The sequence below is a fragment of the Bombus fervidus genome, chromosome 16 (assembly GCF_041682495.2).
Source record: "Bombus fervidus isolate BK054 chromosome 16, iyBomFerv1, whole genome shotgun sequence".
In the NCBI taxonomy this organism is placed as follows: domain Eukaryota; kingdom Metazoa; phylum Arthropoda; class Insecta; order Hymenoptera; family Apidae; genus Bombus; species Bombus fervidus.
Window position 1 is genome coordinate 3,744,360 of NC_091532.1, and position 16,731 is coordinate 3,761,090.

At 42.7% G+C, this 16,731-nt stretch overlaps 2 protein-coding genes across 2 annotated transcripts in view; both read left to right on the plus strand.

The window, feature by feature from the left end:
- Positions 1 to 16,731, plus strand: part of LOC139995838 (chromobox protein homolog 5) — a 193,930-nt gene that overhangs the window by 68,157 nt on the left and 109,042 nt on the right. The window lies entirely within an intron of this gene.
- The window catches only part of Imp (IGF-II mRNA-binding protein), a 71,560-nt gene continuing 59,106 nt past the window's right edge, over positions 4,278 to 16,731 (plus strand). Inside the window, exon 1 of the mRNA XM_072019684.1 lies at positions 4,278 to 5,455. Within this exon, the coding sequence (XP_071875785.1) occupies positions 5,281 to 5,455 (175 nt within the window). The 5' untranslated portion in view covers positions 4,278 to 5,280. The remainder of the gene's footprint in view (positions 5,456 to 16,731) is intronic.

Below are 16,731 nucleotides of genomic sequence, written 5' to 3' on the forward strand. Positions count from 1 at the left end.
TTACTGCGAGGGTGTAGCGAGCACCGAGAGATTAGATCTCGCCCGGACGAAAACTGAACATCTTCTGAAATCCTGCTCAACGCACGAGAATCGGTTATATACGAAAAATATCATGGAAATGGATTTATGTTTTACGATAATTGTTTCTAAATTAAATAAAATAAAAAGTTAAATAAACGCAATAACGTTGTTCTCGATATCTTACAGAATAGAAAAGCATCGAAATTCAAAGATTCTTAGCATGTAATTATTTGATGTTTGGTAACAACCGATTCTAACGCCACATGACGAAATTCTCTATTTGTACACACGATGAGTTGCTTTAAAGTTTCGATCTTATTTTTCATTAGGATTTAAGAAAAAATTTCTTACAAAATAAAAGGTTATTCAAAGATGCAGAACGTTGTGTGCACGTGCTACAAACTAACGTCTCTCTGATAAATTCGGAAGGATTTAAACGAAATTGAAGGGAAGAAACTAAAGTTTATTCGGTAAAGTGCAAACAAGATCACGATGAATCCATCTAATGTTTTCTCTTGGTGCCCAAAAACCCTCTAGCGACAAATACGGGGCGAAATTTCACTCGTTGGAAACCGCAGCTGCTGCATTGGCAAGTTAGGAATCTCCTAAATCCTAACTTATCGACTGTCATGGTGCGATGGTAATTTATTCTAAACTCCGCCTAAAGCTATCTATAGCACAGATTCGAAATCTATTAATTAATTGCCTTTCGTAGCGATCGTCGTAATTATAACCGAGAAACTCTGTTACTCTATACGTAATTATTGCGCTTATGCAATCACGCCTTTCTAAATGTTTACCTTCATTCTATTTATAACTGTCGCTGCACTTTGTGTTTCTATCGGAATAATAATTAAAAAAGTAAAGATCCTTTTTGACATAGAAAGACTAGCTTTCGCGCAAACTATGTCCCACTGTAAAGGAAAAATCGTATTAAAGAACAGGACGCGTTACCGATCGGTATTTCTACCCTTAGAATCGCTTGAATCGTGTTAGAGCAACGATGAGACAATATGCGTGTATACGTAAGAATCGACAAATAGGTATATCTGAAATATTTGTATTTTCAATATTATGGTGTGTCGAACGTAAGATACAGGTTAATTTAAACCCACGGTGAACTTCATGATTTTTATGTTTTGTTGAATCTTTTTCAGGAAAAATGTGTTCTATTTTTTGATGCATCGCGTGGAAACATATGGCAAGTTACAGATGTAGATTATACTTTCGACTCGACCGAAGTAAAATCACATAATATGTACACCACGTAGCAGCTGCGAACCCAAGAGAATGCCACAGCAGCTTTCCAATTCATTTTCCGTTACTCGGATTTTCCCTCCTCCCTTTCCTTTTATTCGCGAGTGATTAAGGAAAGCAATGAAATATACCGTACAATAGATGTCAGAGAAAGACACAAATAACAATTAAAACTGTAAACACCGAAGAAACAAATTATCGTCAACAAAGAACCTAGTATTCCCAGTATTTACTATTCTCTCATGTTATTTGTAATTATTCATATGTCTTTTATTCTCTGTTCTATACTTTTCTATTTCGTTGAAATAGGATCGCATATATCGAACGTTTCTTTGATAATAAATACTTTTTATTAATTTAATTACACCGGTTGTAACGGGTGTAGACGAGTTTGTAAGTTGCAAATAAATTTTATGTATATTCTTACACAGATGTAGCGTACGTGGATGGTGAAACAAAATATATACAATATCATATATATATCGATATGATCGTACGAAGCATACGAATAAAACGAGAAACTACGATGCAATTTTAAAATGGCGCTACGTAATTTGTTATATCTAAGAGGAGGTAAACTATGAAATATAATATATCAAGGTATATACCATTACTGAGGGAAGCCACACGGGAAGTTTAAAAAAGCGTGTTCCTGGCTAATGTACCTACTAAGCATCGTGTTATGGCTTTAACAGGATTATGTTGGTAACACCGAAAGTATATTCAAATTACACGAATAGTGATTAGATTGCTTAACAGCGTAGTATGTTTCGAATGGTTAGGATTTACAGATACGTAAAAGAATACAGACAAACGTAACGATAAGCTAATTCAAACAGCTACAAACATGTGACAAATATTTGTGATTTCTGTGCTTCTTCTACACAAGCTAGAGAAGCGTTTATAATATCCTGTGGCTAAGTTTCCTTTGCATACGTCTCTAAGGACGCCCCCATTAAACGGTGGACAGGGGTAATCGAATAGTTCTAAGCTACCGGAGGGTCGGAATAGGCGTTCTAAAATTGGGAGGGGTACGTAGGGGAACAGGAAAACCGGATGGCACGACGAAACGTAGTCGACTATATTCTGAATTCATCCTCCATTTCGAAACATAATTTTTATTTCGGTGAAAATACCCTATTCTCGTTGATGTATTTTTTTAAAGCGAAGAATCTAATAAATTTATCAGTTAATTTATCATATCCTTCCGTTGTTCGCTTAATTAAACGAACCGAAAATTCCAACTTGGAAATAAAATATTTGTATATATTCTATCTGTGATAGGCGTTCGAAATTGTACTTAAATAACTATTAGTGAAAAATATATAGTATGATTTCATTCGTCTACGAAGAACAAATAATTATCTACTGATTTAATACGTACGTATGTCGTTACAGTTTACGTTCTACGTCCAATAATCACGAGAGAAGCAATTTTAGCTAATTAATCGTTACTCGTGAAAGGCAGGTGAATAGAAACAACATGGACGCAGTTTCTTCCTTTTCCAACCTCTTACCCTGAGCACCCTGACCCTGGCCACATAGGCAGCTGTCTCACTCCACCCCTTTGTGGACATGGCACTGCTCTAACGTAAGAGCGGATTTGTCTATGCCTGCACGGTGCGCAAAATAGTGTATTGCAAGGCTATCGAAAATTATCTCCATAAAATTTCCTCAATCAATAGAATCTCCCGTTTATCGACTCGATATATTTCGTTTCTAACTTTTACGAATTAGAACGATTCGAAAAATGATCGAAATACACTAAAACACGATTATTTAAATTTCACGTACGTAAATGGTTTTAATAATTTAGAAAACGTTATTAGTATTTTAGTAAAATTATAGTAAAAATACGTCTAAAGGATTCATAATCGTTTCACGTACACGTACACATCACAAACAGTTCGCACAAAATTTGCATTTAATTTTAGCATCGTTCATTGAAACGTCTATGATGCTTGCACATTAAGCAAGTACCTAAACATTTGTAACGAGTCGGAAGAATAGATTCTACCCTACTGTTGCTGCAATAGAGGAACGTAACGAAGGTTACGAAATAGTCGTACAGAAATCATCTAGTCGCCTATATAAATGTAAATCGGACACGAAGATACGCATCTTCGATTCATTCGCTGGTCTCATCGTTTCCAGCGGCGCTTAGCAAAGAAAAAGAAAAAAAAAGAAAAAGGCTGATAGATTCGTACAACGATCTTTCAATATGAATACCAACGACGAAGCAGGAGCAAGGAACTCGTTAACCATGCTACCGTTCGCCGAAAACACCCGGTAGATTTCTGCAGGAACCGAACACGCGCTACGGTGAGAAAGAGTAAGGAAACGACGATGAGAAGGCGCGAGAAAGAGAAACGTGGACGCGTTCGCGCGGGTTGCCGCTCACACGCGTGTACCGGCCACGCGTATGTACATTTCTACTAGCGTACACGCATGCTCGTGTGCGTGCACGCAACCTGAACGAACGAGCGAGCGAGCGAGCGAGCGAGCGAGCAAGCGAGCACGCATGCACGCGAGAGCGAACATGCACGCAGACACGGACACGTTGCCGGCTGCGAAAACCGGCGTGCGAAAATCGTCCAATGAGAAACAGAGGCGGGAGTCGGTGGGGTAGCCACGTGGTCCCATACGAGCCAATAGAAAGCGACGTGTTCGCGAATTTCGAGTCGGTTTCCCGCTTAGCGCTCGCGAGCTTCTAGTTGCTAGAATAAGACAGACTGTAAGAAGGAAAAAAAAGAGTGAGAAAGTGCACGCACGAGCAAGGAGAGACAAGAAGGTTGTACGGTTGGTAAAAAGGAGCAAGGAAGAAGGAGCGGGAAAAAAAAGAGAAGAGTGACGAGTTTGCATCGTATTGCCCCCCAGGACACGCGAAAGAGCAAATGAGAGGAAAGAGAAAGAGGGAACGAGAAAGGGTGAAGCGACGAGAAGGAGAGAGAGAGGGAAAACGCGGAATGAGAGAGCCCCTCGGACGTCGTGTCGTGGTCTAGCCAAAGAGACAAGAGACTGGTAGGAAGGTGCGTCGTCGTCGTCGTCGTCGCAACGAGAGGAGAGGAAAGAAAGAAAGAGAGAGAAGTAGCTGGACACACGGTGAATCGTCGAGAGAACGGTCAACGCGCGTCCCTTAACCTTAAAAAAGTTGAAGAGTCATTTCTGAGAAGACACGGTCGTCGTCATAGTCCGCCGATCGGTCATCGCAGTCATCCTCGTCGGTTTGTACGATCGAGCTGGCTCGAGAGACATCCATTGCTACCGGAAACACGCCAAGTCTGTGTACTACCGGTGTCGACTCGACGTGACAGAGAGTCGTCGTACCTCGAAGCGAGCGGGAAATAGACAGCAGTTCCAGAGGAAAGGAAGAAAGGAGAAAACAAAAGACAGTAGAGCCAGGAACGCTTGGAAGATCGTTCAAGAAGTTACGATAAACCTCCTGTGTCCCTTTCGTTTTTTGGTGTGCAAGCGCGAAAAATCAGGCCGAGTATCACGCGAGAAAGACAATCGTGTTCGTCGAGACGTTAAGATAGTAGGAAAGGAAAAAAAAGGCGACGAGAAAGACCCTGACGAAAGCGCGCTCTCGTGTTCGTTTCTTCCTGCGTGATAACAGGATTTTCAAGATCGTCATCGTTGTCGTAGTCGTGGTCGTCGCCGTTGCCGTCGTCGTCATCGTCTGCATCCCGTACGTGTATTCGTCTCGTATCGGGGATAGTTGGGATCCTGGACGTGTCGTAAACGTGCCGTGGTCGTGTCATCGTCGAGTTCGTCCGCGACTTTCATCGGTGTATTTCACTTCGGCTCTCCTTGTGCCAAATACTCGGTTATCCATCGTTATCGCGACGTGATCGTACATCCTCGTTGGCGTGTTGTGGACAACATCGTCAGCGATCGCATCGTCTAGCCGCGTGCCACTAGGCTGCAAATTTTTCAAGCCACGTGACCGAGACGTATCTCGGAAAAACCGCCACCATAACGTCCAAGAGCGAACCAACCACCATGTCGAAGCTCTACGTGGGCAATCTACCGTCGGATTGTAACGAGAGTGCCCTCAGGCAACTCTTTCAGGATCATAATTTGTCGTGTACGACGATCCTGGTGAAACGAGGCGGCTATGCGTTCGTTGACTGTACCGATCAATCTGTAGCGGATCGTGCAATCGACAAACTTAACGGTGAGTTCAGAATCAACAGATGAGATAATGTTGGATAGATCGCTTCGCTATGTCGCTATACTTTATGTTCTTATCGGCTGTTGCTACGCTGATACCGAATCTCTTGTAAAATATATGTACATATCTATTTATACTGCTTTTACTATGGCAATATATCGCTACGTTTACTGCTGTTGTCGCTATTATCACACAGGGTCTGCTGTCACGTTTCATGACCGAACGAAGAAGAACCTTCGCAAGGGGCGATGCACGGGACACGGGGCCTTCGTGATTAATTTAAACATTGCAAAATGTTTTTATCGCTTTACATAATATTACACTCTAGGTACGGCCTTTACGCTCTGCAACCAGGGAAGTCAACTTGTTTTGTATAAAGTTCTTTGTATGTTACGTGTGCAACAAGTTCCGTCTACTTGTACATTAAGGTTGTCACGCTTTTACATGCTTTTTCAACTAGTTTGTAAGATATTCTAAGTAGAAATATATGAACATTTGCACGCTTGTATATATGCTTCACACGATTTTCTGCTTACATTTACTTTCCTACCTCGATCGAACGATCGGTATCCTGTATATAGTCAACCCTATCCAGCCCATCAACGCAATTACATATATATATATATACACACGTATATTTTATTTATATACACATGTATTCATATATTGGAATATATATGTTTTTTTTTTTTACTATATCTACGTGCAAATAACAGGCAACTTCACCGTATTATTCGGTAAATCGATCGTCAATTATATTCATTGGCGAAAGGACAATCGCGACTCGTTGCTGATTCCTTAATCTTTATATTCACTTCGATCGCTCTAACCGTGAAAATACCGTGAAAACAAATTGAATACGATCTCTATTTACGCGAGTTATCTCGAGGAATCGGTGACCGCTTTAGACGAATAACCACTGTAAATTGTCTATCGGATTGAGAGCCCCTGTATGGCATCTCGAAAACGTATTCATCGAAAACATTTATTTTTCCATTTTCGCCGAATGTGTACTTTGTACGTTGCGAATACCACGATACAGTCTACGACTTGAAATATTTTTACATCGTACAGGTTAACATTCTATGCCTTCGGCTGCGTAATCGTTCGAAGATTTTCGTCCGAGCGAATCGTACCTTTGAAATTCCCCTTAAAAACGGCGCGAGATATAGAAACTACTTTACGAATGCTCGTGTCGTGTGGAAAACTTATCCACGTGGTGGAGAGGCGCACGCATCAGCAAGATGGCGGAGCCGGTTATACCGGCAAGGTCACGCGTGTGGGTTTCGCCTTTGAGATAAGTTTCTGATAATCATTCGCGTCGTGGCCAACATACTGTCGTTGATCGATACGATTGCCAGCTTCGCCTAACATGGCAATGGTGATTCCAGCATTGAACCAAAATTACGATATAATCGCGCGATTGATAAGCGATCGTTTAATCGTAAATGATTAGAATCCAATTATCGCGAAAGAATACTGAAATTTCATTCCGACCACGCGTTACCAAGGGTAACGGTGCGTAAAATAAATTTCATAGTCTATCGATAGCCTTGTTTGTCAAAGGCGTAGGAACGCTGCGAAAGTGAAAGATCGATTAAAATCGCTAAAGACTACGTCGATCGATGCAGTTACTCTTTTTCTCATAATCCGTTAGTAACTTGACGATATTCGTAGACGAAAAAACGGTTACCGGCATGGTCGGACGCGTCTTTCATATTTTTCGTAAAACGATCGCACGCTTATAAATCCTGACCATCCGTACTCAATTTCAACTTTGTCTCGAAAAGTTAGATCGATACTTGACTAGAAACGACTCACGCCCGTACGTCGGTGATTCTCCCGCCCAAAAAACGTGGTCAAGGTCGCGTCTGTACGCGTGACGTATGGTTCCCCCACTGGCTTGATGCGAGGTTAAAATTTACATCGTGAAATACCGCCAACTTCATCTCAACGCGTCCGTAGAAATTGGTTAGTCACACTCGTCATGCACGATGGCCATGCTAATCGAGTAAATCCAGATCGTAAATTTTGTCGACGACTCCGTAACCAACGTACGCGCATTTGTACCTACGTTGATCGATACACTTGCGATTGCTTTTAGAGCTTGATAAGGTTAACGGGATGGAAGAGTATGTAGAGTACGCGTTGATATTCCCCGAGGATCGTTTTTAAACCATCTTGCCTATATATCGCGTAACAAGATCGTTTGTATCTGTAATCGCGAAGCAATCATTTTCGTGTCGTACGTATGTAAGATAAATCACTGTCACGCTCGTGACAGTCTCGTAAGTACGAGATGCTAATCGACGCGTAATACTTGCTTCGCCATGATAAACCGATTTGTGGTAAAGATTCGATGCGACGAATATCCTATATCTGTACGATAAAATAATTCTGTCTCGTATAATTAAAATAAAAGTTAGATACTTTATAAAGGACACGGTATAAATTACTGGAAGTATTTGAATTCCCAGGAAGTACGGGACGTAAGCAGTTGAGAAAATTTGGAGTATAATGGTAGGCAAAAATGTAGCAAAGAATACCACGAGAACGGTCGGCTTGCTTAGAAGCCGGGTTGCAAGAAAGAGGCGCGGTACGAACATTGGAACGATTCATAGGGAATAGTCTCTCCCTCTATTTCGTTAGCAATACAGAAGGCTCAGTCGTTGCTCTGCAGCAGCGGTACATATGTATGCGGGGCTGATCCTTGGATACAATACCGTGTGCGGAGAACGTTACCGCTTAGTACAGAACTAGTTTGGTGGGTTGTGTTACGTTTTAGACCAACTAAACTAAGGCTAGTCGCGGTTAAACTACATCAGACTACAAACATCGATATTAATTCACCGAGGACTATAGCTTCGCCGCCATTTAATACCTTCATTTTGTTCGAGTCATGAGAACATCGTACTGCCTAAAATGTTGTCACTATTTTCCAACGTACAATTATAATCCAACGAAATATCTTATAATACCTTAACAAATACGATGATCTATTGAAAACTTTTATTATAGGAAATCGTATTAAAAAATTCTGTTTCGCGTTAGAATTTATTATAAAAATACCAAGGTACAACGGTTTTTAGAACGTAGAGGCATCGTGATTTCGTGGGAATATCGTTCTTCGTATTCGAGTTTGACGAAACGTCCGTATTCGACGATGCCCGTTTAGATGCCCGTTAAAAGAGAGGAAAAGAATGTATATTTTTAATCGCAAGTTTCCAGTTGTTCGTGGTTCGGTCAGCTTGATTTGTCGCGTGCCTGCTCGAGACCACCTGCTCTCGAAAAAAGTTACCTGTTAACAGTGCACCGGTAACCGACACTGATGGAACTTGACGATTCGGTTTCTCCTCGGACATAGCGAACCTCAGCATTGATAATAACATCGAAGCAAATTAAAAACAAAAAGAATAATCCTGTGTTAACATGCACGATCCTATTACGATAAAGAAAATTTCTGCAGATCGTGTCAAACGTTATTGCTACGTCCAAATCGTGTCTTATCGATCTACGTGACGTGCAGAAAGATACGCGCACACACAGATAGCACGTGTTTAATAAAAACGATTAAAGTTAATTACAACCATCATTCGCGCTGTTTGCAACGTAACCACCAATGTTCGATCGAAGTAGTGGTTCCTTGTTTCTCACGAACGTTCAACCCAAACGTTGTTGTACGTGTCGATAATATAAAACTAATCTTACAGCAGCTATTATCAGTGGGAATCTGTTTCAACTTCGAAACTTCACGATAACTGCGAAGTCCAATATTTTATCTTCTATTAGAGCGGTCAAATATTTCTTTCGCCAGCTGCGAAGAATTCCTTTATAGTCGCGACTAGGTCTTGCAATGACGTTCGAATAAATTGCGTTCCTTGTATACGCGCGGATGAAAATTACTTGGTTTCAGCGTATGAAACGGTAATTTGATTAACCGAGTATTAGGTTGAGAACAACGGTGAAAAGAACTCGATTTAACACCGACACGAATGTACGGCTTAAGCGCAAAAAGTGCTTGCGCGTCTGCAAGGAGGAAGTGCTATCTTTAGAGCGGCGAAAAGAGAGTGTGCGGTGTCTTCTCGTCTTCTTTTTCGTCTAGCCATCCGCTTTCATTAACTGAATGGTCTTGGGACCAGGGGGCGAGAAAGCCATTGTGAAATTTCAACATACTCGATACCTCGAAATGAATGAAACGTAATGATTCTTCGCACTGTACTTCCCTATCAGTCACGCGATTTCGCAACCGCAAATCAGTGGCTTAATTAGCCGTGGCTTTTAACGACCGATAAAATTCTCTCGTTGCACCGGAATTAAGCAATCGTAATTTTTTATTCGGTCTTTAAAGATATCGTTTAAGGAATTTTGAGGAATCGTTAAAACCACTAATTTATATCGTCGGAAGAAGAAGAAAAAAAAAGAAAGAAAAAAAAGAACTCGTTAAAATTAAAAGCATATAGCATTAGGTTTTCGAGGGAAATCCAGGCATTTCGTTGCGCGATATTGAAACGAAATTAACGAGGTTACATCGAACCGTAAAATGGTGATAACGTTGAGACGTCTGTATGAAATTATCCCCGGAGCAGTCTCTATTTTGAGTGTTTCTATATTGGCTTCGTCGACAATTCTCTATTTCTTCCTTGGCCTCCCACGCAGCGACTTTTTTTCTCTTTCCTATCTACATTGTCTTCGTCTTTCGTGGCCTCTGTTCGCTCGAGAAACTTTTGAAGACACGTGTTTGTTTTAGATACCCGGCCGTTGACTTCCCGGCGAATAACCGTGTTACCACTGTTACCCCGAAACCAAACCGTTTTCAACGAAATCTTTCTTATTGTAACAGTCGCATCAGCTATCTTCTTACTCCAAGCATCGACCGTTCAATGTTTTCCCTTATATCTTCCCAGTGGAAAAAAATAGGTTCGCTCCTTATCGTTTACCGTACCCTATCGTTATCTGCCACCGAGTTTTTCTCTACGATTACCGTAGCTAATCCGGTTACGTAATCTGTATTTCCAACGAGTAACGTTCACGCTTCATCCGTCGTAAATTCGTGAAAAAAGATTCGACGCGCAGCTATCTGACAAAAAGGACCAACGAGGAAAATCTCGACGAAAACATTTCTTTAAAACGCATCTTATCCAGACTACCGACTTTCGTCCTTCCCTTCTGCCCATGAACGGAATCTTTATGTCAGAGCGGGGAAAAAGAAAAAAGAGAAAGACGATTAAAGCGTCTGCCAGTTGTGGCGGCAGTGAGTCCTCATGGGCCCACGTGCGCGTAATTGTCAGGTACGAAGAGAGAAATCCGAATCTTTCGACAGGTGTCAATGAACTGGGCAACGACGTATCCATCGAAGGATAAGCGAGGAAGATAGAAGGAAGGGAAGATCGGCGGGCCGAGAGAGAGAGGAAGGAAAGGCACGAACAGCTCGTTCGCACCTGCCTCCGTCGTATCCTCCACAGGGCTCACGGTGATTTCGCATTTCGTCAACGCGATTCGGTGAAACTGATTCCCTTCCACGAATTAAGAACAATCTCGCAGTTGCGCGCAAAGTACGATCGAATGGAAATCGAATGGAAATCGAATCTCGGGAAAATACATTTCGCATTTTTCTTTAAGATTACGCGTGCGTTTCTTTGGTATCTTAATTAACCGGTAATTGCTACGTTGGAACGAATAACTTTCTGATAAAATTCCAAAGTAACCCAAGAGATGGACTGCAATATGCAAAATCATAAATTACATTTTATGGGACGTAATCTGATCGAAGATTATCGAAATACCGCGAAATCGTGACGATATTTACGACGTCTGAAATACTCTAGGGTCGTAGGTAGCAGTCGAGGGCCCAGGCGGCGACTTAATTTGTTTCGAGTTTCTATCGCTGAGTCGAAATACGAAGTACGGGCAGTTTCAATAGAAACGATAGGAAGAAGAGTCGTGGAATAACTCGCGTACGTGGCAACGAGGAATATCGAAATAACGCAGGCAGCGAAAGAGAGGGAACTCATCGTAGAAAAATTGCATCGGCATGGCGCCATTAATCTCCGAACGAGCGGATATTATTTTAATTCTCAAACCTCGGACCGAGTCTCTTCCGAGAAACGCCGCCCTTTGTCCCGGTCGGCTCCACGAAAGAAAAGTGACCGAGTGATTTAATCTACGAACGAACGGAGACCCTGGACTCTTTCTGCTTCTCGCTGTTCCCTATGCCTCTTCTTTTCTTTTCATTGGCGCGTTTCTTTTTTGTCTATCGAAGCCTATGTATGGTCGAATTCAACGGTTCGCATCGTGAGCATTGCTCGAAGAAAATCGCGCCGAAATCACGATGATTCGTCGACTTCACGAGTTCCGTATTTAAGATAGGCGAACAGGAATAAAACGACAAATTCTACCGATACCAATTCGTAGAACAATTGCCACGGAATAATAAGTAATAGTATTGTCGTAAATGTATATTTTTGGATATTCTTTAACAAATGTCTCGATCAAGGTAACCGGACGAATCTTACAGATATTAATGGTTCGATCATCGTGGCGTGATGATAGCGATTTGGTCAATCGTTGTTGGATAACGCGAAGTTACATACGGAGTGCTCGAGACATTGGCTTACTATGTTGAAAACAGAGACGCCAAGAGATAGGGGCGTTCACGCGTGTTCATCTTACACGGAGATTCATGAAATATTCGGCCACTTTATACAAACGTGAAATTCTGAACTTTGTCCATTTGTCAGATAAAAGTCGTTATCGTGCGCTGCCGCGCTACGACGTTCACGCTATTAGCGATGTACGCTGTACAAGTAACTTTGCGACAATCTCGACAAGTTCCGCTCCGTTTCTTTCGTTTTCGGTATCGTACACTTTCAGGAAGAAACTTTCGCCATTCATATCGTATCGTATGTATATCGGCTGGGCGAAATTGAACACACACGCTGGTTAACTTGGCGTAGTCGATCGCGACGGGATTTAAAATTGAACGATACGTCACCTTACAATACACATAGGCGATTTTTTCATCGTCTTATCTATCTCGTCTTGTACGCAACCAAATATATGTAGCCGCGAACGACGCGAATTTTCGAGGAAATACGTACTCGATCGACTCGACAAATCTCTCGTCAACATCTTCCATTCGATCGTCATACGTACATGCAACAAGTAAATTCGATCATCCATAATTTAATAGAAATTCAGAGTCGTTGTAATGTACGCAACGCTTCGACGTTACGAAACGACAGTTTCATCGAGATACAGACTTAGAGAGCTTGGTGCTTCGATAGAGACGAGAATTCGAGGATATCGATAAGGATATCGTAAGCACGACGAAACGGACGGTATCGTGGTGTGAAAATCGAGTGGAGAGTGAGATTTTGCGTTTGGCGCGCTTTCTGCGGATTCTCAGTCAGGACCTATCTTAACGTGCGTGGGCCCATTCGCTTCATTCGGCAAACTAACCTACCCGTCTAAGTAATCCATTGTGCTTCTCGTGCTCTCTTTGTGTGGCCGCTCTCACGCTGCGAGCGCGGCACAAGGGTGTGCGAGAAGGAGCAAGAAAGGAGAGTCCTTGGCGCGAGAAAGAAGCGGCAAAGGAACGAGCAGGACAGAGAAAGGGGGTGGAACAGAGGGCGAAACAGAGAGAGAAGTACGCCACAAGGCCAACCGAGACCGAAGCAATTTTTGCTTTATTCTTTGCCAGGCCGAAAACGAGCGTGGATCCGACCGACTAACTGCTCCAATTTTATTTACCGCATCGTGTCAAACCCGATCGACGCGACGTCTCTTCGTCCTTTTGTCTTTTCGCGATATCCCGCGGCCACGTACGATCATTTCTGTTTCTTCTCTGTTCCGCAAATTTCTTTTCAAGTCTTTCTTACCACGTAAACAAACTTCACGGCAAGATAGCGCAATTGTCCTCCGACCATATTTATCTTCGTTTATTAAAAGGAACCATCCATCGAACTATTAGCGAGAAGGCGATATTTTTGTTTCGTCTGTTCGAGGGAAAAAGTTTTCGTTGCTTCCTTTCGCCATTTCGCTCGGTTCGTTTTCGTTTCTTGTTTTCCGACGCGGAATTGAGATTAATACGAAGCCAGCGTACACCCGTACGTTTAATTACCGTCCCATTAAAAACGGTTCCGATGTAGGTACGTTAAATTATCTAACGTTCCAGTGTATTTTCTTCAACGAAACGTTACGTTTCCTCGATTAGAAACACGTGCCCTTCCTTATCTGCGCTTCTATAACGAAACGCCTCGTGTGGTTCGTTACCGAATATTCTAACCACACGCAAATGTTTACCTATATATCGAATCACGCGAATGTTTATATAATTGTATTCTCGAACATTTTTCCTTTAGATTCTGTTATATTCGCGGTCGTTTTGTATCTGGATCGCGTGTCCTCGTACCAGAAGCGATATTTGCCAGGGAAACGCGTTATTTGTCTTCCGATGTTTCAAACGACATCGTTACCAACATCGACGTCCTTGTTTATCGAGTAAACTGGAAAAATTAGATTCGGAGAGCAACATCCGATGCCTGACCGATCTTTCAAAAAATCGATATATGCGATATATCGTTTGAAAATATTAATCGGCAAATTGCTGGGTAGATTCACGCGATTTCGACCCGTGATTCACGATTCGCAAACGATTTCCGTGGGACTGAACTAGCGAGTTGTAACTCAATAGTAATTTATGTACCTAGCCGTGCCAACCGCCGTGTCCAAGGCATCGGTATTCAGCATCGGCCTGGAATGCGCAACAGGAACCTGTTCTCATTCCCATTCCCGCGCAGCGCTACCCAAATATTTTATTACTTCCCCGTGGAGCCGGTGCTCTCTCTAGCTCTCTTTATCTCTACCTCTCTTCCCTTTTTTTCTTTCTCCCTTGCTCCTTGACCGACGCAAGAAACTCCTCGCTGTTATGTCATCCTGTAAGGCTCGCCTTATCGTTGTAGCGATATTTCAAACACTCCGAATACGTCTCGAGATTTCGTAGATGTTCGAGGAATCAATAGTCGTCTAATTTTGCTTCTGGTAATAATTACGTATTAAATATCCGAGGTTACGAACGAGTATTTCGCCACCGGTGCTTGGCCGAAGAATCGTCTTGGTGTATCAAGTGCCGAGATATGAAAAACGCTGTACTGGCAGTTGAGATACGCGAGGTTTACGTTACCTACGTTGCTGAAGCTATCGAGTATCGAAGCGAACGTTTTCTATTAATAATATACGCGTTATAAATAAACGTTGATAACCGATCAACCTCTAGATACATAATTCAAGAGGATTCGCGACTTCTCGTGCAACTCGCTAATTTACGTATTTTTTCATCTTTATTCCCGTTACGTTGCATGTTCGAACGATTGCTAATTACGTAGATATAATCGTTGTCCAAGTGCGCGTCGTTTTACAAATTCGAACGTAACCAGGTTTCGAGGCATGAAAGCCCGTTCGATCGCGTCTCACCGTCAAGCAGAAATTGACGAAATTTAAGTTAGGAACCGGTAAAACGTATGGAGAAAGAGGGACAAAGAGGAGAAGCGAAATGAAAAGGGAAGGCGCGGTGAAGCAAGAGAAAGAGGTGGAAGGAAAGAGCGAGAGAAAAAATGAATATATATTAGATAGATTGCGCGACGACCTCCGGATAGCTCTCCTAAGCTCGGTCTCGCTCGCTCTCGACTCACCTACCTGGCAGTTTTCGTTGTAGGCATCAGCAGGGAAGATGGTGGGTAGGAAGGGAGGAGGTAGGAGCACTAAGGAGACCTTGAAGGCTTGCTAGCCGGGTGCCGGTTAGTACTGACCCACTATAAAGGCACTTGCCATCCTGCTCGTTCAACAGGACAATCTACTATTACTCTCTCCCTCGGGAGAGCCTGCTAACCTACTCTCTTGCCCACATACACCGACTCGATCCGAAAACTCGCTTCTAGACCCTGGCTGCGCTTAGCTCAAACAGCTTCTTTCTCCCTCCCTCCCTCTATCTCGCTGGTTTCTCTCCTTTTTCACCCGTGCTCTCCGTCTCTATCCCGTTCACTTTGTCGTCCCTCGTACGCTGCCTTCCCTATCTCATTTCCACTCCCTTTTTTCTGCTCCCTTCTCGCTGCCGTTCTAATACCACCACGGCTACACCCCTCGAGTTCTCGCTATTTCGCTTCCTCTCGCTCCTTCTCTTTCTCTTTTTTTTTTCTAGTTCGCTCTCTCTACTCCCTCGTACACGAGTGTGTACGTTACACGAACACACGGCCGCGCGTACACGAGGCATACGGTATACACGCGGAGCGAACCCCCGAAAAATCTCTGTGTGACTGGGTAAGACGCGCGTACCCTTCTCTACGTATACGAGTGCTTGTTGCGTGTGTCTCTCTTATGCACGAATTTCACCGATGCTTAGAAAGAAGGAGAGAGATTCGAGCGTGTATCGTGTGTAAGTATGCCTGTGTTTGTAGGGAGTACCACCTAGCATAGCAACTGCTGTTTCTGCATTTCTTAGCAGCGCGCCCCATGCGAGATGCCGGTATATTTTAGGCATATAACGGGTGTCCCGTTTTCGAAACAGATGCCTACGCTTCTCTTCGCGGATCGTGCATCACTCGCGGTTACCCGATAACACGTTCTGTAATTCTAACTTCGTATCGGCAACGAGAGCTGATCCATATCCAAGTTTTACTTTGTCCTAGGAATTTTTCCGATTTCGTAACTTGGTATTCGAAACATCTTGCCGATCGTCTTGTGGATGAGACTCTTTTCTCGTAAAGCATGTCGAATTCGTTTACGATACAACATATAGTACGATACGATGTGGTAATGATTAGCAGGGTAAAAGTTCAAACTTCAAAAATAATCTATTTAACTTGATTTGTAAATAACGAGTGCTTAAAGAAGACAACGCGGGTAATGCAAATATTAAACTCGTTCGAAAAAATATTCGAGCGTGTGACCGTCGTAAATTTTGACACGATCGGAATCATCGCGATCAAACAGCTCCTGCTTAGTTGAAAATTATATTCGGTGGGAGACGACGTTGTAACCTATCGTAATAGCCTACTAAATGGCAAACACGTGAAATCAAGCGTAAAAGCACACGTCGAATTTAACGCAGCATAAGAATCAAATTAAAACCTCGTCAAGTTCTACCTCCCCTCCTTTTTTTTCTCACCTTGTCGCGAATTGGCTTTCGCATGAAACCTGTTGGTACTCGGGCTGAGCACTCGTGCATGGAAACACTTACGAATATTATTGCTACAGGGTGAGATGAACCATTCGAGGGGAGACTT